The sequence below is a fragment of the Rhododendron vialii genome, chromosome 2a, assembly GCF_030253575.1.
Source record: "Rhododendron vialii isolate Sample 1 chromosome 2a, ASM3025357v1".
Taxonomy (NCBI): domain Eukaryota; kingdom Viridiplantae; phylum Streptophyta; class Magnoliopsida; order Ericales; family Ericaceae; genus Rhododendron; species Rhododendron vialii.
Window position 1 is genome coordinate 7,289,557 of NC_080558.1, and position 23,830 is coordinate 7,313,386.

At 39.2% G+C, this 23,830-nt stretch overlaps 3 protein-coding genes across 5 annotated transcripts; all 3 read left to right on the forward strand.

The window, feature by feature from the left end:
- Window positions 1-1,453: 1,453 nt before the first annotated feature.
- Window positions 1,454-11,351, forward strand: LOC131318071 (26S proteasome non-ATPase regulatory subunit 1 homolog A-like). 2 transcript variants are annotated; one of them, XM_058347866.1, is made up of 14 exons: window positions 1,500-1,839; window positions 3,064-3,127; window positions 4,034-4,139; window positions 4,376-4,484; window positions 4,556-4,724; window positions 5,617-5,860; window positions 5,891-6,092; window positions 6,258-6,393; window positions 6,499-6,747; window positions 7,076-7,296; window positions 7,628-7,886; window positions 8,696-8,928; window positions 9,254-9,773; window positions 10,583-11,351. In XM_058347866.1, the coding sequence occupies exons 1-14, from the start codon at window positions 1,685-1,687 to the stop codon at window positions 10,913-10,915; spliced, it is 3,000 nt and encodes a 999-aa protein (XP_058203849.1). In that variant the 5' UTR covers window positions 1,500-1,684; the 3' UTR covers window positions 10,916-11,351. The 2 variants fall into 2 exon arrangements, with proteins under 2 accessions (XP_058203848.1, XP_058203849.1); XM_058347865.1 differs by having other exon boundaries at window positions 1,454-1,839; window positions 5,617-6,092.
- Window positions 11,352-12,467: 1,116 nt separating this feature from the next.
- LOC131318073 (large ribosomal subunit protein uL13x-like) lies at window positions 12,468-15,783 on the forward strand. Of its 2 annotated transcripts, XM_058347868.1 has the most exons (4): window positions 12,468-12,846; window positions 14,220-14,336; window positions 14,450-14,537; window positions 15,293-15,783. In XM_058347868.1, the coding sequence occupies exons 1-4, from the start codon at window positions 12,575-12,577 to the stop codon at window positions 15,434-15,436; spliced, it is 621 nt and encodes a 206-aa protein (XP_058203851.1). In that variant the 5' UTR covers window positions 12,468-12,574; the 3' UTR covers window positions 15,437-15,783. The 2 variants fall into 2 exon arrangements, with proteins under 2 accessions (XP_058203851.1, XP_058203850.1); XM_058347867.1 differs by having other exon boundaries at window positions 12,474-12,846; window positions 14,450-15,783.
- A 3,525-nt stretch (window positions 15,784-19,308) lies between these two features.
- LOC131318074 (probable pectinesterase 29) lies at window positions 19,309-23,404 on the forward strand. The gene is made up of 5 exons (XM_058347870.1): window positions 19,309-19,656; window positions 21,868-22,027; window positions 22,278-22,487; window positions 22,607-22,854; window positions 22,974-23,404. The coding sequence occupies exons 1-5, from the start codon at window positions 19,418-19,420 to the stop codon at window positions 23,149-23,151; spliced, it is 1,035 nt and encodes a 344-aa protein (XP_058203853.1). The 5' UTR covers window positions 19,309-19,417; the 3' UTR covers window positions 23,152-23,404.
- Window positions 23,405-23,830: the final 426 nt, after the last annotated feature.

A 23,830-nucleotide genomic window follows, 5' to 3' on the forward strand; every position in this document is an offset into this window, starting at 1 on the left:
AAAATTAGGCTAGAGGACCTTCAAAATTATTTTTTGGTCCCCAAAGTCCATGCCTATATATACATATATTATATATATAAGGGGCAATCCTGGAATTATTTAAAAGTGGGGATGGAAACATAATTGTTCAAAAAGCAACGGATGAAAACTTACGAGGGATGAGATTTGAGGATAAATATTTAAAAACTCCTTTTTAATTTGAATATTTTTGGCCGTATTTAAAATGAATTACTCCTATTTAGTTACCTTGGACAAATTTTTATGTCCTTTATTTTCAGTTCTCCTTTCCTTTTTTTCTTTTTCTACGTAATAAAATATTGACACTTTTCCTTTTTCCTAAATAGTAATTTTTTCTTTAAGATCCTCCTGATATGTTTTTCTCCGCTTGCATATGTTTTTCCGGACCAGAAGTCTGCATCTTCCTGGGCAACCCAAACCAAGCCCAAGGTTTCACTTACCATGTTTTGGGCCAGGTATCTTGGGCTGGAAGCCTGCAAATGAAACATCTCAGGACCGCTTCGATGGGGCTTGGTCAATCCTGACCTTCAAAATGGGCTATGCTCCCACTCTCAATTAGCGCTCCGCGCTCTCAGTTCTCACGATCGCGAATTTAAATTGTTTAGGATATTTTTGAAAGACGCTTTCACGTTCGCGCTTCAGCACCCGCTTGCGCATTATCTGACTTTGATTTGCACTCCTGCACCCGTTCGCTTTTTGTTTGACTCAAGTCTTTACCTTACTTGAAATCCTCATCTTTTACGCTGCCTTGACGCTACAAACGAGCCGAGTTTTGTCGAGCTTAAGCTTGGCTTGTTTACTAGACGAACCAAAAATTTGAGCTCAAGCCGAGCCTTAACGAGTTGAGCTTAGTCATTTACTAAATGAGCCTCTTTAATCGAGCCGAACCTCCCTTAACAAGCCGATCTTGTTTTTTGAACTTAGCTCATCTACTAAATAAGCCAAAAATTCAAGTTCGAGCTCGATTCATTTACTAAACGAGTTGAGTCAAGCCAAGCCGAGGTCAGCTCATTTGTATCACAACGTGATGGGGTGTGATAAGTGATTTTTTCATCTTTTACGTAACGCCTTGGGGTCTAAACGAGCTAAAAAGTTGAGCTCAAGCTCGGCTCAAGCCTTAACGAGTTGAGCCCTTAACAAGTTAAGCTTAATCATTTACTAAACGAGTCTCTCTTAATGAGGCGAGTTTTTTTTTTCCAACGAGTCGAACTCCACTCGGCTTGTTTGCTGAAAGAACTGAAAACTCAAGCTCGACTCATTTACTAAACGAGCTAAGCGAAGCATTAATGAGCCGAGCCGAACTCGCGAGTTGCTCGGTTCATTTGCCGCACAACTTAACGGGGTGTGATGTGATTTTATCGACTTTCAAGTCCCCACAGCGCAAATAATCCAAACAATTGAGGCGTATCCGAAGTGAATCTGAACTTGGTTTGCCACTTCTTCAAGAAAAGCCCCCATATATACTACACAACACTCCTCCCTCCCTCTCTCTCTCACCGACCTGTTCTCTCACCTCCTCTCGTCTTCCCAATTTCCTAGGGTTTCTTCTCCTCCAAAAACCTAACCGTACCCCTGCATTCTCACAGATCGAATCTATAAGTTAACCTAATTTATAACCCTATCTACTCTCACGAACCTGTCTCTCTAGCGGTGCTGGACAAAGACCATGGCGGCGGCGGCGGCGACGATGGTGAGCTCGGCGGGGGGGCTCTTGGCGATGCTGAACGAGAGCAACCCCTCTCTGAAGCTCCACGCTTTGTCTCTCCTCAACGCCTTCGTTGACCACTTCTGGCCCGAGATCTCTACCAGCGTTCCCATCATGTAACTAATAATCCCTTTCAATTCCCTCTTGGTTTCTTAGGCTCTTTGTGATTTTTGGTTTGTTTTGAGTTTGTAGAGAGAAAAAACTACGAAATTGATCGAATTGGGCTAGGTATCTTGCTGAATTTAATGTAACTGGAAAAGTTTCTATTTTTAAGCTCAAAATTCTCGTTTTTGTTTATCTACAACCTGTATGCTATGTTATTAGGCAGGACATAGGGTGGTTGTATTGTTGCTTGGTTGCGAAAACTAGCGCAACAACCCACCGCTATGGCCCCCCACTTAAATCCCGAGTGCCTCCAAGGAGAATCGAACCCTGCCTGGGGTGGTTCCTAAAAAAAGGGTATCTTTAGCATGGTCAACCACAAGGGTTGGTCAGGCCTGAGATTTGCTCCCTCGTAAGGTCTCATGTTCAAAACCTCCCAGGTGCTTTCAACTCCTATGGGGGCCAGACCATATGGAGTCTATAATTGGGTCCCGACTGATTAGGACACCTGAGTTATCGATTTTTTTTTTTATATCTTCAGTGAGTAGTGCCGTAGTGGTTAGTTTTCTTCACCTGATTGCTCAAGAAGAACCCCTAGGTTCTTTATGTGCTTGATTATGGAGATGATGAATTCGCTCTCCTTTTTACTAGGGATAAGTACTAAGGAATTACTGATTGAGTGGGACATTGCTATCAGTTAAAAGGTTGATAGTAGGATCTGAAATGTTTAGAGTACATTGCTGTTTGTTGTTTTCTATATGGTTAGGTTGTAGGTTTTATATAAACCCTTGATCTGGTTAAACCTGAACTGCGTTGTAGAAGTGCGATATTCTAAATCTCTGATACAAAACAAAAAAGTGGACTTTTGTAGCAAAGTAGGATTATGGTATGCACACAGTCAATTATTACTACCGCAATCATCAATGATTGTGACGATTTGTATTTCCCTTTCAAGCTTTGAAAGATAAATAGACCTATCCCATTCTGTTACTATGAACCCTTCGTCGATTATAGAATTTACCCTTTCAGGATGTTTGGCATTTCAATATGTATGTGGTCCTGTTTTCCATAGCTTCATTCTTTTGGATATAGAAAAAGGTTGCGGTTTTGAGATTTGGGATCATATTTGGGAGTGGTGGAATAATGGGGAGCAGGGTGGTTAATAGAATCAATTTTCAATGAAAGATTTCTGTCAATTTAGTTATTAGAAATAAATTTTTCTGTTGATTTTCATGCAGAGAAAGCTTGTATGAAGATGAGGAGTTCGACCAACGACAGCTTGCTGCGTTGCTTGTTTCAAAGGTCATTACCTGATAGCTTTATGTGCATCCTCTTTGTTTGTTTAGCCTCTGCTGTCTCTCTCTTATTTTTTACGACTCTCTTTATTCGATATATTGATATAATTGTCTGCAATTGTGTTTTTTATGCCCATCGGATTCCCAGATTATTTGTTCTTTTTATTCTTGTTTCTTAAAATAATTTTGGAGGGTAGAGGTTTTTATTCGATTTTGGCTGTCTTCTGTTTTCTGCTGGTCCATAACGACTTAAGCTGAATACTTTAGCATAAAGTTGACAGATTCGATTTTGGAAATTGGCATATGTAATGTACTCTTTTCCCACACAATCTTCGGTGTTTTCAAGTTAGAGGTGTTGCAAGCAGAACAGCTATTCATATAGTAAAAAGCAGGAAGAGCTATTCATATGAAATAGCCTCAGGTTGCTATGTATGGTGATGGGCAGGTATAATCGCCTTCAAACTTGGAGTAATCCCTGGACAGATGGTGATATGGCATCCTGTTTGTAGTGCTACTAACATACTTTTTTTTTTGGTTTTCCAATCTCTTACTTTGAGCTTTTAATATATTTGTAATGGCGATGGTAGCATGGAGGATAATTACTGCGAGAGCCCTAGTAGACATATACAAACTTATGAAAGATATTGATGCGCTACTTATTGCTTCCATTATACAGAAATAGGGTTTAGAGGTGGCCTACTGACTTCTGGTTGGTTTAGCACAACCACCGGCACCTCTCTCTCTCTCTCTCTCTCTCATAGCTACGCAGATTCCTTTGTTTTTGTTAAGTTTCAATTACTTGAGTCTTGAGTCAACTAGGGTCATTGTTGAGGCCATTGATTGTAACTGCTTGATATGCATATTCAATTAGCTCTTATGTTCTTAACACATTTTCCTTTCTTTCTCTTGACAGGTTTTTTATTACTTGGTTGAACTTAATGACTCCTTGTCATATGCTCTTGGAGCTGGTCCTCTTTTTGATGTTTCTGAGGAGTCGGATTACGTTCATACCCTTCTTGGTACGAATTTCCTCCTTGCATTCATTCTTTTCCAACATCTATGGTTTTGTGTTTGCTTTGAGGTTTAAATATCTGCTTATTACTCCGCATTGATTGTGCCTCTAATTATTTATGTGTCAAGGGTGTATATTGCCAGCTAAACCTCATCATCATGGTTTGAATTCATGTTTTCATTGTTAATATAGGAAGAAATAACACATTTGAGTTTTTACTGATGGTCATGTTCTTTCTCTCAGCCAAAGCTATTGATGAATATGCCAGTCTCAAGTCAAAGGCTGCAGAGCCAAATGAAGCCGTCAAAATGGACCCTCGTTTGGAGGCAATCGTGGAGAGAATGTTGGACAAGTATGTAATTTTCTTCTTCTCTTCAGTGTTGTGGTAGAATTCTTCTATTTTCTTACCGTTGCTGTATATAGGTGTATCCTGGACGGAAGATATCAACAAGCAATAGGAATGGCCATTGAATGCCGAAGATTGGATAAGCTTGAGGAAGCAATTACGAGGAGTGACAACATTCATGCAACCTTATCATATTGCATCAATATCTCTCATTCATATGTGAACCTCAGAGAATATCGCCGGGAGGTATGAGCAAAATCATTCTTGTCCAGTTTAGGTTTATAACCACAGTTGCTAGCAATGAAAAAGCAAAAATTGGAAGTTGGAATGAAAGAGAAATCAGTCAAGGACCAAGGCTTTCAGTGGACTTCTTTCATTCCGAATTTGTTTGCGAGTCCTAGATCTCAAAAAGGAAACAAATCCTTTCCAGTCTAGGTAGTTTGGATTTTCCAGATACCATAGTGACCTCTGATGTGTGGGCCTACAATTGGTCTTTGTTTTTAAGTGTTATTTTCAGTGCTGCTTGTCTGCATCATATTTCTCAAGTATATTTACCTTACTTCAGTCAGTACTCATGTATATACTAAGTTTATCATTCCTGAGCAGTGCCTGAAAACTAAAGATCACACAGATCACACATTTTTATTGAAATTTTTTACCTTCTGTCAGTACAGGGGTATATATTATGTTTGTCACGCTTTGTGTGTTATATAAACTCATATTTTGGATTAAAAAAGAAAAACTGAACAAAAAATACTCATATGTTTTAGCTGCACAGGACTGTAAACCTCCATGGGTATTACAAAATTGTCAAGGTGATTGTGGGCTGTTTCTGTATAGTTAATGGTTTCTGCAACTTGATTTAATTTTTGATCTAGAACAGAGTTGTTGTCTTGGTTTGGTTTTCCTCGTTGGTATCTGTTAGTACTATTTGTGTCCTTTAAATGGAGGTACTATGTTCTCTTGTAATTTTTTTACTGCTACTAAAATAGTAAAGGAAGAAGATATCCCTCTTTTTTTCGGCATATAACTGATAATTATTCCCAGTTACTTGATGGATATGAACAAAATATAATTTGAAGGAAGGAGATGAGCTATTCATAAACTAATCCAAACCCTCCGCTGATCTTGTTCACAGGTGCTTCATCTTCTTGTTAAAGTATACCAGAAGTTGCCTTCTCCTGATTATTTAAGCATCTGTCAGTGCCTGATGTTACTGGATGAACCAGAGGGTGTTTCCAGCATCTTGGAAAAACTTCTACGATCTGAAAATAAGGATGATGCTCTGCTCGCATTTCAAATAGCTTTTGATCTGGTCGAGAATGAGCACCAAGCTTTTCTACTGAATGTGAAAAATCTGCTTTCTGGTCCCAAGTCTCACCCATCCGAACCTCCACGGCAAGGATCTGCTGCATCAGAGTCTGGTCAAGATGGAAATGCTGCTGCATCTGAGGATGTTCAAATGGCAGATGGAACTCAAGCTGTTAACCAAATTGTTCAAGAAGCAGATCCAAATGAAGCAACTTATGCTGAGAGGTTGACGAAAATCAAAGGAATTTTGTCCGGAGAGACTTCAATACAGTTGACTCTGCAATTTTTATACAGTCATAACAAGTAAGAACTTATTTATGGCTTTCTTTATTTCTTGTGCTTTGCTCAACTTGTCAACAGTGCATAAAATTGTACTGAAATGTGTCAAATGAGTATAGATGTGCTACCTGTTTTAGCAAGACCCTTTATTTAAGATTTTCTTAACCCATTCCATGATTTTGCGTACAGATCGGATCTTCTCATTCTTAAGACAATAAAACAGTCTGTAGAGATGAGAAATAGTGTCTGCCACAGTGCAACAATATATGCCAATGCCATTATGCATGCTGGAACAACTGTGGATACATTTCTGCGGGAGAATCTGGTGAACTTACTATAACTGTAGTTCTCTTATAATCATTTGTTGAATATCCCTGCAGAATTTATGTATTCTGAGTCTCTGACCCTCATTATTTGCAACAACTCGTAGGATTGGCTGAGCAGAGCTACTAATTGGGCTAAGTTCAGTGCAACAGCAGGGCTTGGTGTTATTCACAGAGGCCACCTACAACAGGGAAGATCACTGATGGCCCCATACTTGCCACAGAGTGGGGCCGGTGGTGGTGGTAGTCCATACTCAGAAGGTGGTGCTCTATATGCACTAGGCTTGATTCATGCAAACCACGGCGAGGGTATTAAACAATTCCTGCGGGATAGTCTACGCAGTACCAATGTGGAGGTGCGTGTTGTTTACAATCCAATATTTAGTTGCTTACTTGCTTTGTGCACCATTAATTTCAGTCCCCCTCTAACAGCTCAATCTTTTAGATGATTTTGTGGTTAGCCACCTAATATTTTGTGTGCGCAAGCGATGGATCATGTCAAACCTCACTTCCCACTAGATAGATAAGGGGGATAAAACGGTTCTACTTCGCGATAACATCGCAATAAGTAGCCTTGAGGCTGTGAATGATTTTCAAGTTGCCCATTTCTGACAGCTCAAGCTTTTACATGAGATGGTGGTTAACAGTTAAATTATTCCTGTTTGGAAACTTTTGTTGGTGCAGGTTATTCAGCATGGTGCATGCTTAGGTCTTGGCTTGGCAGCTCTTGGAACTGCTGATGAAGACGTCTATGACGACATTAAGAATGTGCTTTATACTGACAGTGCCGTTGCTGGAGAAGCTGCTGGTATTAGTATGGGCTTACTGATGGTTGGGACTGCAAGTGAGAAGGCAGCCGAAATGCTTACTTATGCACATGAGACACAACATGAGAAAATAATCAGGTAAGATGACTTTCATGTTATGCTGAGGTTTGAACTACTGTCTTCCCTTATCATACATGGACTTATACTAATGTATAAGGTACCCGTGTCGAACACTCGGATAAGGGTAGGGGATCCATGTCTGATATGACTGGTTTGGCATTCCCCTTGCAAGCTTATTTTGCAATTTAAACTTACCATATTCTAGGGACTGGGGATTAAATGGTGCTCTTATTGTTGTATGGGACTATCGTGGCGGTTCTTCCTGGAAGTTAGAGTAATCCGATTACTGAACACAGATCCTTGTATATAGGTCTTCCTTCTGATTTATTTGCCTAATTCCTTGTTCCAGGGGTTTGGCATTGGGGATAGCCCTCACAGTCTATGGAAGAGAAGAAGAAGCAGACACGCTAATTGAGCAGATGACTCGGGATCAAGATCCCATTCTGCGTTATGGTGGCATGTATGCCTTGGCATTAGCATACAGTGGAACAGCAAACAACAAGGCAATCCGTCAGCTGCTGCATTTTGCAGTATCAGATGTGAACAATGATGTCAGGCGGACCGCTGTTCTAGCACTTGGGTTTGTCCTGTACTCGGATCCAGAACAGGTTGGTGCTTTTTCTTATCTCTTTCTTTGTTTGGGAAACTTAGGTATCTGGTATTTCTGTTGTGCTTTTTGTGATTGCTGTTCTCAATACTGTGTTTTACAGTTTAATCTATCAACGAGAGCTTTGTAGTGGTGTTATTTGTGCATGCACGCATTCTATTGCACCTATTATTTGGTGTTGTTTGGATTCATGGAGAACTCATACCTGGTTCCAATTGTCTTCCGTTTCTTGTCGTGTGCGTTTTCGTGTAGTTTAAGTCTTTTTGTGTATTTGCATATGCTGTTGATCTTCCAAAAGCAAACAATTTCTGTCAAACAGATCTTCAATTAGAACATCACTTAGTTGGTCTAATGTACAGTCTGATCTATGTATATACGTATTATGCTGTTATAACAAAATAATCGCAATATAACTACACTAATCAGTGTTCAACTATACTGCTGATTGATTATTGTTTTCTCTTGATAGCCGACCCCAAGTGATTGGGACGTAAGGCTCGGTTTGGTTTGGTTTGATAGAGGTGAAACAACATCATTTATGCATTTTGCAAACAAAAATATAAACCTAGTTTAATCATATTAAATGCTATTGACTCATATGAATCAAATGAGTCACAACCTTAATTTCCAGTTCAACAAGAAGGTTTGAATCAAATTGGTTGGAACTCGTGTGGAATTGTGAATCAGACAATTCTACCAACCTGACTGCAAGTTATAGATTTCGTTTGGCTCTTTTTGTAGATTTACCCAAGTCATTACTTGTCTTAATCTGGTACCCCTTGAACTTGATTTCACTACCTGTGGCTGCAGACTCCTCGTATTGTCTCCCTGCTGTCAGAGTCTTACAACCCTCATGTTCGGTATGGAGCAGCACTAGCAGTTGGCATTTCCTGTGCGGGTACTGGTCTGAGTGAGGCCATATCTCTGCTAGAGCCTTTGACATCGGATGTAGTTGATTTTGTTCGTCAAGGCGCTTTAATAGCAATGGCTATGGTGATGGTTCAAATCAGTGAAGCTAGTGATTCTCGCGTTGGAGCATTCAGGTATTGTACTCTTTTCTATTATGGTCTTTATCCTTAATTCCATCTTCACTATTTGGGATATCACGAAAGAAAAGCCCACTTTAAAAAGTCTTTTTGGTTACTTAGTTTTCGAAACTATCCCATGCACCCAAATAGTACTAATATATGTATGAAACCGGGAAATAAAGTGGCAATGTTGGAAATAATGCCCATAAATTTGATACATAATGCATGTGATGGATGTCACCTCAAGAAGCTGGGAACTCCTAAGAGATGGAGTGAGTTATTGTTGCATGGTTCTCTCGTATCATTCTTTAGCTTAGTCTCTTATTCGTTGTTATTCCAGGCGGCAGTTGGAAAAAATCATTTTGGATAAGCATGAAGACACCATGAGCAAGATGGGAGCAATTTTGGCCTCTGGAATATTGGACGCCGGTGGAAGAAATGTAACTATAAAGTTGCTTTCCAGAACAAAACATGACAAAATTACTGCAGTTGTCGGTCTTGCTGTTTTCAGCCAGTTTTGGTATTGGTATCCCCTCATCTACTTCATTAGCTTGTCCTTCTCACCCGCAGCCTTAATTGGACTAAACTACAACTTGAAAATTCCAAGATTCGAGTTCTTGTCACATGCAAAACCATCGCTATTTGAGTATCCTCGCCCTACTACTGTACCTACTACTACCTCGGCTGTGAAACTTCCGACTGCAGTTTTATCAATATCTGCAAAAGCCAAGGCTAGGGCTACTAAAAAGGAGGCAGATCAGAAAGCTAACGCTGAGAAGTCAGCCGGGCCAGAGTCTTCTGCTGGCTCAAATGCTGGAAAAGGGAAATCCACTAGTGATAAGGATGGGGATTCTATGCAGGTTTGTATATCTTATCTTCGTATTTTGTAGCACAAAGATTTCTCTCTCTCTCTCTCTCTCACACACACACACACACACACACACACAGTTGAAACCCATAAATAGGTGTCCGGGAGAGATGGTTTGGGTGAAGATTTAACCTTGGCATGAAATGCAGAGAGTGATTGTCGCCCCACTCAAACCCACAGCATAGAGGATTGTAGGCTGAGTTTTTCATAGGCTTGTAGGTTTGATTAACCATATGCAGGTTTTAATTTACTAACTAGGGCCTCTGGAGTACAAATGTCTTGTTATGCTACTAGGTTTGCGAACGCTAGGGTGTCTGTGGCCACTGTAAATTCCTGCGTATTTAAGTGAGTGCACCCAATTAAGTCTCCATATTGTTGGACATGGGAAGAATGCTGGGTATAGACCCAACTTGTGAACCCACAATGTTTAGGTTCATATATTTGGTATTTAACTATTGAATCACTGCCCCCCTGTATGTTCCTCCTCGCTTTGTGTGTCCTCTTAAGCATAAATTTGTTAATTTGCCAAAGATACCCCTTATTCTTCATTGTGAATACTTTGGGAAGAGTAGATGAAGGCCAATGTCCGTATTTGATATGTTTATATGTGAGTTTAAGTTCGTTAAATGCATGTTTCCTTGAAAAGTTAAAGACCCCAATAGTGCCTGACAAAAAGGGTCCGAGGGAGCAGTTTTTGAGATGTAGAATATCGGAATCTATTTTTGTGTTTTCATGCCATTTTGGACTGCTGATATTTCACTCGTCCTGTTCAGCTACTCACCTTGTGTTCTCTCTCCGCAGGTTGATAGTCCAGCACCAGAGAAAAAGGCAGAGCCTGAACCAGCTTTCGAAATCTTGACTAACCCTGCCCGGGTGGTTCCTGCTCAGGAGAAGTTCATCAAGTTTCTAGAAGAAAGTAGGTATGTTCCGATCAAGTTAGCACCTTCGGGGTTTGTTCTTGTGAAAGACTTGCGTCCCACCGAACCAGAAGTGTTGTCTCTCACCGATGCACCTTCATCCACCGGATCAGCCACCAGTGGATCAGCTACTGGACAACAGGGCTCAGCATCGGCTGCAGCCATGGCTGTTGACGAGGAGCCTCAGCCGCCTCAGCCGTTCGAATACACTTCATGATTTCAGTTTTCAATCAATTAACTCTCACTCGCAGAGTTTGAGTTCCAAGGCAGTGATTGGACAAACTATGCTGCTTTGTGGTTGAGAAAAAAGAAAGCAGGCGTTGGCAATTGTGTGGGCATCTCTGATGCTGCTACTGGGAAAAAATCTGTTGGTCTTTCACTGTTTTCCTCGCTTGTGTTTCCTCGTTGATTCATCCGTTAACTTAAGAGACGAGTATGATAGGGAAAGACGGATATTGGAATTGCAATTGCGTATGATTCGAGGACTGTTATCCTTGTTTTTATTTTTTTTGTTTTTATTTTTGCCTGTACTGAACTAGGTAAATCACGCTCGTTGCAACTGTAGTTTTATTCTCGGTGATTTCCATTGAAAAGCATGAACTTGCTCGATCAATCCTTATTTCAAGTAGTAAAAATGTTGGCAGTTAATTGTACGAGTAATCTCTAGTAGTATTATGTGTTCTCTTTTTGTTCGCTCTGAGTCTCTATTATGGTTATCGAAAAGAAAAAAGGTTTGTGATTTTGGCACTCCAAAAATTGATAAAGGGGCTCCAAAATTGAACTGTGTTGATACATAAAATGACGTTGTTTTGGAGTTCTCCTATCAATTTTTTGAAGTGCTAAAATCAATTTCTAGAAAAAATAATCTGTATTATGTGTTCTCTTGTTGTTTGTTCTGTCTTGAGATCATTTCCCATTGACCTTACAAAAATGGCCTTGTGTGTTAGCTGAAATTGAACAAAATACTCGAGCCAACTCTTGTTTAATTGCGGATAAAAAAAAAAAAAACTCTTGTTCAATTTGGGTGAAGGTACCTAGTTAATTTGATGACATCAACATCACAATGTCATCCCGTTCGTTTAAATAAGTCAATTGGCTTATTTTTTTTTATTCTTATTCAAATTATTTTTGTATTTGTTAATTTTTCGTCAATTTTTTTGGGATTATTACATCGTTATGACAAGAGAAATCTAAAAAGTAAAAAATTACAAAAATTAGATTTCGATCATAAATTTTTACTTTTTAGATTCCTTTCATCATTACAATGCAATAATTCTAAAAAAATTGACAAAAAACTAACAAATACGAAAATAATTTGAATAAGGACAAAAAATAAGCCAGTTGACTTATTTAACGGGTTAGTATAATATATAAAAGAGGCCTGGTGTACACCAAATGTACACTATAGACCCACTTAGAGGTCTAATACAAATGATCGAAGTCGCTTAGTTTTTTATTAAAAATTACTATTTCTTTAAGGATCACTGTTAAAAATCAGCTAAGTTAGATATTATTATATGCTTAATCATTTCTTTGCTTAATTTCCTCTTACAAAATGGGCGGAGAATCGATCAAGTCTTTAAGAATATCCAACTGAGCTTATTTTTCACATAAATTCTTTAAAAAGTATTTTAAACAAATAAATTAGATCTGTTAATTTTTGTGCGACTCCAAAATGGGTCCCACGGAAAGCGATTCACTTTATGCTGTACACAATTTCCATAGTTTTATTGTATAATAGCAAACCACCTTACCACACACCTTATAAATATGAGAATATGCCTACACAAGTAACACAAGACACGCCTCGAAAACCCTACCCTCCTCCATTTCCCCTGAACCCTGCCGCCGCCGCCGCAGAAAGGGTTAGTCTACGATGGTGTCAGGATCCGGGATCTGCGCCCGGCAAGTGGTGGTGGACGGCCACCAACACATGCTGGGTCGGCTGGCGTCGATATTGAGCAAGGAGCTGCAAAACGGCCAGGAAGTGGCGGTGGTGAGGTGCGAGGAGATATGCCTCTCGGGCGGACTCGTCCGTCAGAAGATGAAGTACCTCAGATTCCTCCGTAAGAGGATGAACACCAAACCTTCCCATGGACCCATCCACTTCCGCGCCCCCGCCAAGATCCTCTGGCGCACCATTCGTGGGTATACTCTCTCTCTCTCTCTCTCTCTCTCTCTCTCTCTCTCTCTCTCTCTCTCTCTCTCTCACGCAGACACGCATTTCGTGGTATATGTTATTATGTTTATGTTGATTAGAACTTGGTCTAATAGGATAGAATATAAGGAAAACTGTTACTGGAGTAACAATAATAATGCTAGGGGCACAACACTCCACCACAACACTAGCCACACCTGCCTGCGTGGCGGGGACTGCATGATTGTTTATGGGAAACAACCACTTTGAAACTACTTTGCAACCACCAATCATGCAGTGGCACACAGGCAGGTGTCATGCAGTGGCACGCAGGCGGGTGTCATTGGTGTTGTGTCCCCAGCATTATTGCTGGAGTAAGGACCCACGAAATTAGTTAGTTGTGGAAGGTGGTGATGCGTTTGATATCGATATTCAGAGTATCTTCAACAGTAAAAGCTTCATTTGGTACAAAGTAATCCAATGGGAAAATCCAAATCTAAGCACAAATTTGAGTAAAAGCTCATTAATGGCATAGTGAGTACAAATTTGTGTCTCACTTCATTTGAGTAAAACTTAATTTGGTATAGGTTTGAGTCAAGGAGTGAAGTGATTTTTGGGGTATTTTTTTACTCAAATGTTGAGTTTGAGTACAAAAAGGGCAAGGGCTGAAGATGCTCTATATATCAAACTAATACTATCACTCTACAAAATCTAATTTGTTCAAGTAACTGATTCAGTGATTCTAACCAGTTGAACGGATCTCCTGATCAATCCAGGGATCATTTGGCCTCCATTAGTGATGAGTATTCCGAATGTCACACGTTGATCAATCAAGTAGTGTTTCAATGAACTCAAAGAAAGATTTTTTAAAATCTATCCTTGGGGAAAGTAATCTGGAGGTAAGAGGACGCTAATCGGGAATAACTCTTTGCTAATTATGCTGTTAAAACTGATGCTCTCTTCAAATGCCAAATCCTAGTTTGTACCTTGTGTATATTTGTTTAGGTTGTCTTTCAGATACGTACCCATGTTTTTCCGTGGAATTTGGAGTGGCATTTTTCAAATTAAGTAACTTTATATACAATGTGCGAATAGCAAAAGACAATATGTACCTCCAACTTAGTAAGCAACTGCAAATAATTTGGGGAATGGATCCATTTAGCCAACCTTAGTATTGGTGCAAAGGCTTGTCGAATTAGTTGCGTTGTCTTTGAGAAACTCTTGTATCAATTTCATTTAAGAACAAAAACCACTGGGGTTATAGGTTTGGATATGGGCATATTGTAATGGATTTGTTGGTAAAGGAGAAACACTTATAAGCCTTTCGGGTATCCTTGTGGAAAACTACAGGTTTGCTTAACTTCATTTGGTAATTGTTTTGTAGTATGATTCCTCATAAGACTAAGCGTGGTGCTGCCGCACTTGCTCGTTTGAAGGCTTATGAGGGCATTCCACCACCATATGACAAGAAAAAGAGGATGGTCATCCCTGATGCTCTCAAGTGAGTTTTGCTGTTACAGATTGTACTACATGTTGATGTTTGTAATGTAATTGTTTAGTCTTTCTTTGTTTTTGGCTTATCAATCACGTTGCTTTTTGGTTCTTCAAAATTAGGGTTTTGAGGCTTCAAGCTGGCCATAAGTACTGCTCGTTGGGAAGGCTTTCTTCTGAGGTTGGATGGAACCATTATGACACAATCAAGGCGAGTTTCTGCTACTCATTCTTGTTTGTGGGTCAATTTTGCTTTGCTGATGGAACCAGAAGAACTGCCTGTTTTCTGTCTAGTTTTCTCGTGTTAATGATTATGTTACGTGTTGACAAGGAGAGAGAGACGGATATAGTCAATTAAAAAAGGAAGAGAGCTGGATTTAGTTGTCTGAAGTACTGCTTCTAAATATAGAGCGATTAGCCTGACCCTTTGAACTTTGAAGCTATACAGCCTATACGCCCTAGATTGTCTGGGTGTTGGTCTTTAGTATGTGTTTTTTAATTTATTCGGACAGTCTGTATAATGGGTTATGGGTTTATGTCAAAGCAGTTGAATAACTTTTTACGGGTATCGATCCCTTTTGGTGTTTGGGTTTTTCCGTGTGTAATTTCTTTTTGACATCTGTTGCTTATGGTGATTTTGATTGCTTTGGGGTTCTTAAAGTTGGGTAGAAATTTCTTTAGTTTATCTTATTAGATTTGTGTATAAATTCTGTTGGTAGAATCGTATTCAAGAATTGTTTGTTTAGTACTGGAACCAAAGACTGCCTTCGTCTCCACTGCACGCTCATGTAATGAAGTCACTAACTTGACTATAGCTTCGCATGCACTTTACGTGTTTGCGTGAACCTTGACTACTCTTGGACTGTTAAATGCTATTCTGAGCTATAGCTGAACTGATGAGAAACCTACTTTGGCATTTGCCTTCCATTGGATGATTAATCCTTTTTACTTCTGTTTTCGCTGCAGGAACTTGAGAAGAAGAGGAAGGAAAAATCTCAGGTGACATATGAGAGGAAGAAGCAGTTGACGAAACTGAGGCTCAAAGCTGAGAAGGTTGCAGAGGAGAAACTTGGTCCCCAGCTTGACATCCTTGCTCCCATCAAGTACTGAACCAGGGATATTGCCAGTTTTCTGACTTAACGATTTTGTTAGTTTCTGCCTCCAGTCGCAAATTGAGTCCTCCGATTCAGCCGGACTTAAAAGGGCCCCTACGAAGCCACCTATGGTTTAAGACAAATCATTGTTATCTGATAGCGCTTGCATCCTGTCAAGTGGAAGTAGAATTCCAGTTGAAATGTTTTCATTTTTTTTTTTTTTTTGAAAATAGTTGAAATGTTTTCATTTAGTACCTATTATTTGTTTTTTTTTTTTTTTACCCTTTTGGCACTACTTCAATACTCATGTTTTACATCTTTTCTATATTTCCGAGTAATTTTTATACCTAAATGTTGAGCGAATGTGTTCTGTTCTCTCTGTTAGATAACTGGTATGTTTATTGCTAGTGATTGATTTCTCGGATTAGTGGGTCCATTGGGCCGGACACCAGTTATCAAATTACAGATGGGAGTTCAAAATGGAGCAGGTGGAGAAATTTCAGAGCTGATTTTTTTGTTCTGAGGATATTATCATCTGATCTGTATACTCTATTGGCGAATTCACAAACCATGTGCTCCAAGCCTGCATTATACACAGAATAATGCCATTAGTTGTCAGCTTGAAATAAAGAATTCGGGACGACGTTTTTCAATTGAGAAAGTTACGAGCAACATATCCAACATTTTGAACAACATGCTTATGTTGTAGTTTCGAATTGGCAACTGGATGGTTCGCTAGTTTCTAACTACCAATGAGACATTGACACGTGAACATGTTGTGTAGAATATTGTGCATATTGTTGTGTACCTCTTCATTTCGGAATTATTTAATTGCTGTCCCTCTCCCTCTCTCTCTCCCTCTACCTCTCCTCTCGCCACCAAACCCTAGCCGCCCCCACCTCCTCCCTCATTCCCTTCCTACCTAGGATTTTCTTCCCTTAGCGGGCGATCTCCCGATCTTAGATGTGAGAGTTCTCTCTCTCTTCCTCCATCATCCCCATCATCCTCCTCCCCATACCACCAGCACCAGCTGTCTCTGTCCGTCGCTCCTTTTCCAACGATTCCACCGCATTGTCCAGAGGTTTGTCACTAGTTTTCGCCGTTGTGGTCGCTAGAGGTTGTTTGTTGTGCTGCTCGTGATCGTCGGAGTTGGGTTTTGCGATTGAGGTTGCTGGGGTCTTGGCGTCAGGATGGTCTATGATGGTGCGACTCGTCCTTAACTCAGTTCGACTCAGTGGGCAACTTGGGTGACTTGTTACTAGTTATTGACTGGTTGTTTCTTTTTTCTTTTTCAGATTGTAGCTTTCCGCCTCCATTTGGAGGATTGTTCTTCTTGTTTTGTGTGGCCTCCGTTGGGAGATCATTGTTCTTTGGTTTGTCCTACCCTTGTGCGAGCTTTCTTCCCCTTTGCGGGACTTTCTCACCCTTTGGAGGCTATGTGCAATGTTTGATGTGATGACAGTGAATTTTCGGAGTGATGACAATTCTGTGGCGCATGATGTAGCCCAGAATGCAGGGAGGTGCATACTTGACGTACTTGTATCCCCTTCCTAATGACGTACTGTTTTCTTCTTCTATCAATGGATCTATCCTAAACGTATGGAAAAAAAAAAAAAAAAACCTCTTCATTTGGGGAAAACTTGGTTCTATATCATCAAGTAATAAAACACTGGTAAGTTTATTTTGTTCCTATGGCACGTAGCCCACTCATCTAAAGCAAAACGATTGATATTTTGTTCCACATTTTAAGATACTAGTAACAAATATCAAAGTAAAATATTACTACTAACAACTGGCATGTACATATAATCATAAGAGAAATCAAAGAAACAGATGTATTGGGAACAGTTGGTGGATTGCTGTAATTTTCTTGTCCTCGTATTTCTTTTGGTCATAAACTTTCAACTTAGTGAGGTTTTTCCTTTACTTTTTTTCCTTCTTTTTTTTTTTATAGGTAATTCGGAAATTTTTTCTTTACATATTTTCCTTTCTTGAAACCATATATAGCCACTATATTTCCAATAACACAAGATTTTCAAGATGGTCAAGTATTTATACATTGGGACTCGCATAACAAAAAAATTGTCGAGGAGATCGGAGAGGAACGATAGATCGTAAAATAGTCTATGCATCAAGGCCACTTCCTTAGCCAAAGCAGCTGTGTTCTCATTTGTTTCATGATACATGAAAACAAGTTATGAGTACAAAGAAATTCAGAGAGAGAGAGAGAAGGGCGATCCGGCCTGGTGTAGATCGCGAGGTCACAAGACTCACAACGACCGGAGTGTCCTCCCAGCTCCCACACCGCAGGTACACGCAAATGATATTCGTTGAAAAGTGGAAGGGACACAATATAGAAGGTAGTTTTGTTGACCTTTAATTTTTACGCTTTTAGGAACTTGGATCTTTAATTTTCACTATTTTTATTATTTGGAAAAAAAGGTAAAAAATCCTCATAAAATTCTGGTGTATGCCTATCGCATCCAGAATATATTTGGTCCATCAAATTAACTTTATAATATTTTCTGATAATTTTTCTGGGTATGCAGGTCTACTATTGTAATTTTCTGTTCATTAATGCATAATTAATCAATTCCTTTAAATTTTAATGCTGTTTTGTAATAGACCCGACGGGCGCATCTATTATAACAAGATCACAACTACATCCTATAGCATAAAGATACAAAATTACACATCGACGGTCATCTCCATCAGAAAATACCGACGATGAACAATTTAACCTATGATTCTCACTCCAAGGTACGTAGTCAGCAAAATCGGCCCCGAATAGCACGGAGCCAGAGGAGGAAAGGTGCGTGCAAAGAACGGTTACAAGGATGAGGCGATTGTCCTATCAAAGACGTCCATGCAATTTTTAAGAAGATAACATTGAGCGTAGTTTTGGACGATCGCCGATAGGTACATGGCGCCGACGACGAGCCAATGGGTAATGATTTTCGCACTTTAACGTGATATCACATATATATATTCGCGAGGGAAATGTAAGTGTCATTTTGTGTAGCTTTTGGAGTTCCAGCTCCCAAACCGTTTTATGAGCTGGTGGGGAGATATATATGAAGCCTTTTCATGAACATAGTATGTGGAATAATTGCAAAATCCACATACCATATTCTTTGTACGTTCATGCAGGGGCGGCTCTATTGGGTTTCTAAGGGGTTCAAGCGAATTCTTTTGATTCAAAATTAAAATGCATTAAAAATTTCATTTTTTTTATATAATTGTATTTTTTTTTCTTAATATTGCCGGCACTGAATCATTCATACATGGTCAAAGTAAGTGAAAAATCGCTTAAGTTTGTGAGTAAGTAGGTACAATAGCTCAAGCAAACAAAATAAACTAGACCAAATTTTGGCAAAATCAGCAGCTTTTTTTTTTTTAATTTATCCAAATGTAAATATGTGCATTTTGTCAACTAGAATTCTGGAGCCGCCGTTGCGTCCATGGCACTAATTTCTCCCCCCAAATTTACAAAAATAGTTCGACCCCGGACCCATAATTATTGTTTTCCAGCCAAATTTTCCATTATTAAGAATAACCAGTATCTCTCCCATATGGTAAAAATTGGAATGACAGCCAAAAATAGCATTTGTAAATCATCATTTCCTTTTTACATAACTCTTGAGAATAAAAGGAATGTGAATACGTTGATATTGAACCGGAAAAAACAAAGGCAGAAAATCAGTAAGGGAAAACAAAATTTAAGTATTTTCTGTTTAGGGATTTTAAGAATCAAGCAATAAATTCCAAAAATACTATACCATGCATAGACCCTCTGATTTTCCCCTTTTTCAGTTCACACACTAAATTCCCCCACTATAAATTTCAATGGGTTGCCTTTTTCCTCTTCTATTTCACACACTTGTTTCTCTTCTTCTTCAAATTCCTCCAAAACCCTTCTGGCACTTTAAGGAAAAAAAAACACTTTTGGGTGCTACGAAATTGAATTTTTCTGTGACAAGTACACAAGTGGAAAGAAATGTTGCTCCGAGGTTGGTTCATATGTGGATTTTTCTTTTTCTTCATCGGGCTTGGGTTTGCGAGTAGACGTCAACTGCATCGCAGATTTTACAATGCAGGGGTGCCACCAAATTACCCAACTATCTATGTTGATCAATCCGGGCAAGGAAACTTCACAACCATTCAATCAGCTATTGATTCGATTCCTTCAAACAATGGGAATTGGATTTGTGTTTATATCAAGGCCGGCGAGTACAGGTAAATTTTTGACTTTCGGTTTTTATTCTTGCCTTGTACATATTTTCCCAGGGGCGAAGCGACGAACTATGCATTGATACATCATACATACATATGAACGTATATATTTATTGAAAATAGAAAGAAACTACTTTCGAATTAATGATGGAGTTATTTTACGTAATACGCAGGGCCATGCCATGTTGTGGTGGTTACTTCTAAGGTAGAAGGTAATTTAATAAATACGTAGTCTTCAAGAATTTAAGGGGCCATTATTTCTAAGTAAATAGTAAAACTATCAATAAATTTACAGCATATTTCCCTCTTAAACTCGCTAAATATTTCTGCCACGAAAACTAATTGATTGAGTAGCAGTTCGTAGACCACACAGAACATAAATCTAGTAGTCCAAGCAAGAAACAAAAATGATTTCGAAAAGTTGAGGGGGCTTTTGGAATGGAGAGAGAGAGAGAGAGAGAGAGAGAGAGAGAGAGAGAGAGAGAGAGAGAGACGTGGGAAGGGGTGGGAGTGGGATTTTGAGGGGGAGAAATTTTTGGGAGGTGGGAAGTTTTTTTTCCACTCAATTTATGTCTAGCCTATCATTAAAGAGAATGGGTACCGTTAACCACCACACCAAGTACTTATATTCCTGACGAGAAATGAACTCTCACGTTCTGTGTGAAAGAGGTAAGAAACTTTCTTATTAATAGGCTACAGCCGTCAGTTGAGGACGGAAGTTTGGAAGATAATTTTTTAATTTATGTTTGTACCTCTATTTTTCATAGCTTTGAATGAACTTGAGTCAAGTATATTCAAAGTATAAAATTTTAATTTATAACAATAGATTCGCGTAATTCCAGGAATAGGAGGGGTTGTAGTGCACCTGCCGCATTACATGGTGTATTGCGGCCAATCCGGCCGTCCATCTCAGCACGGACGGCTCAGATTTAATCTGAGCTCCTACTAATCCTAGCCGTCCATTATTTGGATGAAAATCCAAACCGTCCGAATTGGACGCACTACACGTGTAGTGTGGTACGTGTAGTGCGGTGGTACACTACAGCACCCCGAGTCTCTAATTCGATGCATAAAACAGGAAGAACGCTTTTTTGTCTAAACGTGGGAAAATTTCAAAATAACACCTGACTTTTTATACAAATCACGCATAGGCACCTGACCTTTTAATATTATAAAAAAAAACACCTGACCTATTTAAAAACTCATCAATTTTCCACCTGCCATTAACTTTCCATCCAAAAACATATATGGAAATGCTGAAATGGCCTACACCTGGCCATTTGGAGGGAAACCAATATATATTTTGGAGGAAAAACACATTACTCTATTGATTTCTCCCACCATGAAGTTCCAATAACAATTATTTTTACTCTTAATATATATTTTGGAGGAAAAACACATTACTCTATTGATTTCTCCCACCATGAAGTTCCAATAACAATTATTTTTACTCTTTCTATGACTTTTTTTTTTCGCGTTTGTTAGTTTTGCATCAACTTTTTGTGACTTAATGATTCATCTCGACAAGACGAATCAGAAAAGTACATTAGTTTTTTTACTTTTATTCAAATATTTTAGGAAATAACCACTTTTAAATCAAAAAAAATTACTATTTCCCCAAAATTTTTGGTAAATATATAATTTTTTTTGTGTGCAAAACTTATAAACACGAAAAAAATTCAAATAAGAACAAAACTAAAAGTTATAGAAAAAGTTAAGCAGAATGGGGATGTCCCAAAATCCCAAAACATCTCCTTCTTCTCATTCATTTGTCTCACACCATTTCAAGCTCTGCCGAAAGAAATAACACAAAAATTTGATCCCCAAAATGTGCAATAACCAGTTCAACAAAAACAAACAGTTTCAATAACCAAGATGAAGTCTTATAAGCATCACTCCCATATATAACAAACCATTGAAACTCCATGGCCCTCATGTGGATCTTGGCAGAAGAAATCAATAGTGTAATGTGTTTTCCCCCTCAAAATATATATTGGTTTCCCTCCAAATGACTAGATGTAGGCCATTTCAACATTTCCGTCTTTTTTTGGGTAAAAAGTTCACGGTTGGTGGAAAATTATGGATTTTAAATAAATTGGGTGTTTTTTTTGATAATATTAAAAGATTAAGTGCCTATGTGTGATTTGTGTGAAAGATCAGGTACTATTTTGAAATTTTGCCTCTCAGTGTACTTGTTTGTTTTCTTGAAAGCAGAGAACAGGTTTCAATCCCAATTGACAAGCCATACATCTACCTCAAAGGAGAAGGGAAGAGAAAGACCAATGTGGTTTGGGAAGGTCACGATTCAATCACGACGAGCCCTACTTTCATCTCTCAAGCCGATAATATTGTTGCCAAAAGTATATCTTTCAGGGTAAGAGAAACCCTATATACCACTTTCTTTTTAAATTTTGATTTGATAACCAGATGTTCCGGCCAGCTTATGCGCCGCCCGATTAATTCCGGGCCCTTGAAATCAACCATTGGGCAAACCCTTCGGTGATCTAAGGTTTGGAATGTTTGGCCTTCATGAGATTTGAATATGCGACCTTATGAAGGACAAACATTTATTAGCTTTCTCGTGTCCGCCAGACCAATTAATATTATTTGTGACTTTGAAACAGAATTCGTACAACAATCCTCCGACGGGTTCCAACCCCATAAGCCCGGCAGTGGCGGCAATGATCTCCGGCGACAAATCGGCGTTTTACCGGTGCGGTTTCTTTGGGTTGCAAGACACTTTGTGGGATGTCCAAGGCAGACACTACTTCAAGCTCTGCTCTATTCAAGGAGCTGTTGATTTCGTCTTTGGTGCTGGGCAATCTATTTATGAGGTAACACGTATACATTAGGCATTAGCAACGTTTATTAGCACTTATAAACGGTAATTCATTTGCTTGAAAAATTTAAAAGAAGTACTAGTAAATGAGATTTTCATTTCCTTTATTTGTAGAGATGTACCATATCAGTAATAGCAGAAGCATTAGACGGGTTGGCGGGCTTCATAACAGCACAAGGTAGGTCGGACCCGAAAGACACGAACGGTTTTGTGTTTAAGGGATGTAATGTGATTGGGACTGGACGGACCTATTTGGGCCGGCCATGGAGAGAGTATGCCAGAGTCGTCTTTTACAACTCTTCTCTCTCGGACATTGTTACTCCTGAGGGGTGGGATGCTTGGGGCAACGTTCTTGGTCGCGAGTAAGTTCTCTTTGCTCTCACAAACGTTGTACTTTTTTGTGAGCAAAGAGCAAGTTTCTTGCTCCAATCGAAGTTTTTCTTCTTCATATTACTTATTGTATCTGCATATGATGAATCAGGTATATGCTAACATTTGCCGAGCACGAGTGCCACGGGATGGGATCAAACACTTCGAACCGCGTGAAATGGGAAGCGAGGCTGGATCGGAAAACGTTGACGTGGCTAACTAGCATAGGTTACATTGATGATGAAGGGTGGATTTCAAGACAACCTTTCAACATGTTAACTACTACTTGATCTCTCACTCTCTCTGATCTGTCCAGGGTGCTACTAATTTGACACACAAGTACTAATCTAATTCAGGGGTAGTGCACTTAAAAGTTGTAGCAGTATAGTTCTTGAATCCTTGATTAAATTTATCTTTTTCAAAGGCTTGATTAGGCATTGTTGGAATATTTTTTTACTGAAAATGAATTAGTTGTTTCACCAAGTATTTGTTTAGGGAAAATTTCTGTTATTTACCTTCGACTTTAAGCAAAAATTTATTTTGGTCTTTCACGTTTTAATTTTATATACTGAGTAGTTGGACACAATGGTGATATGGGTATTTCAAACTCATAGAATAACTGCTCGCGGATCCGAAAAATTATGTTTAGTAGAAGCAAAAACACCTCGGACCGGTGCAATGCTAGTTAATAAGGAAGAAACCAATAAAGAGGTGTGTAGAGTCTACAGACTATTATTCGGTTCCCGGGGCATGGTAGGTGGGCACCCTAACTTTCTCCTCACCACACATTTGTGTCGAGCCTCCTCACCGCATAGTGGGGAGGGAGTTGGGACACCCCCCTACCATGTCCCGGGCACCGAATAATAATCCGCCGACTCCACACACCTTTTAATTGGTCGCTTTCTTATTAACTAGCATTGGACCTTTCTGATGCACAAGACAGTACGTGAAAAAATGTATTTGTTTTGT

Bases quoted from the DNA above. Each gene is read 5' to 3' on its own strand.
- LOC131318071 (XM_058347865.1), top strand. From the start codon at position 1,685: ATGGCGGCGGCGGCGGCGACGATGGTGAGCTCGGCGGGGGGGCTCTTG. The intron at 1,840-3,063 runs GTAACTAATAAT...ATTTTCATGCAG, and splicing joins TCTACCAGCGTTCCCATCAT to AGAAAGCTTGTATGAAGATG. The intron at 4,485-4,555 runs GTATGTAATTTT...TGCTGTATATAG, and splicing joins GTGGAGAGAATGTTGGACAA to GTGTATCCTGGACGGAAGAT.
- LOC131318074 (XM_058347870.1), top strand. From the start codon at position 19,418: ATGTTGCTCCGAGGTTGGTTCATATGTGGATTTTTCTTTTTCTTCATC. The intron at 22,488-22,606 runs GTAACACGTATA...CTTTATTTGTAG, and splicing joins CTGGGCAATCTATTTATGAG to AGATGTACCATATCAGTAAT. The intron at 22,855-22,973 runs GTAAGTTCTCTT...ATGATGAATCAG, and splicing joins GGCAACGTTCTTGGTCGCGA to GTATATGCTAACATTTGCCG.
- LOC131318073 (XM_058347867.1), top strand. From the start codon at position 12,575: ATGGTGTCAGGATCCGGGATCTGCGCCCGGCAAGTGGTGGTGGACGGC. The intron at 12,847-14,219 runs GTATACTCTCTC...ATTGTTTTGTAG, and splicing joins CTCTGGCGCACCATTCGTGG to TATGATTCCTCATAAGACTA. The intron at 14,337-14,449 runs GTGAGTTTTGCT...CTTCAAAATTAG, and splicing joins GTCATCCCTGATGCTCTCAA to GGTTTTGAGGCTTCAAGCTG.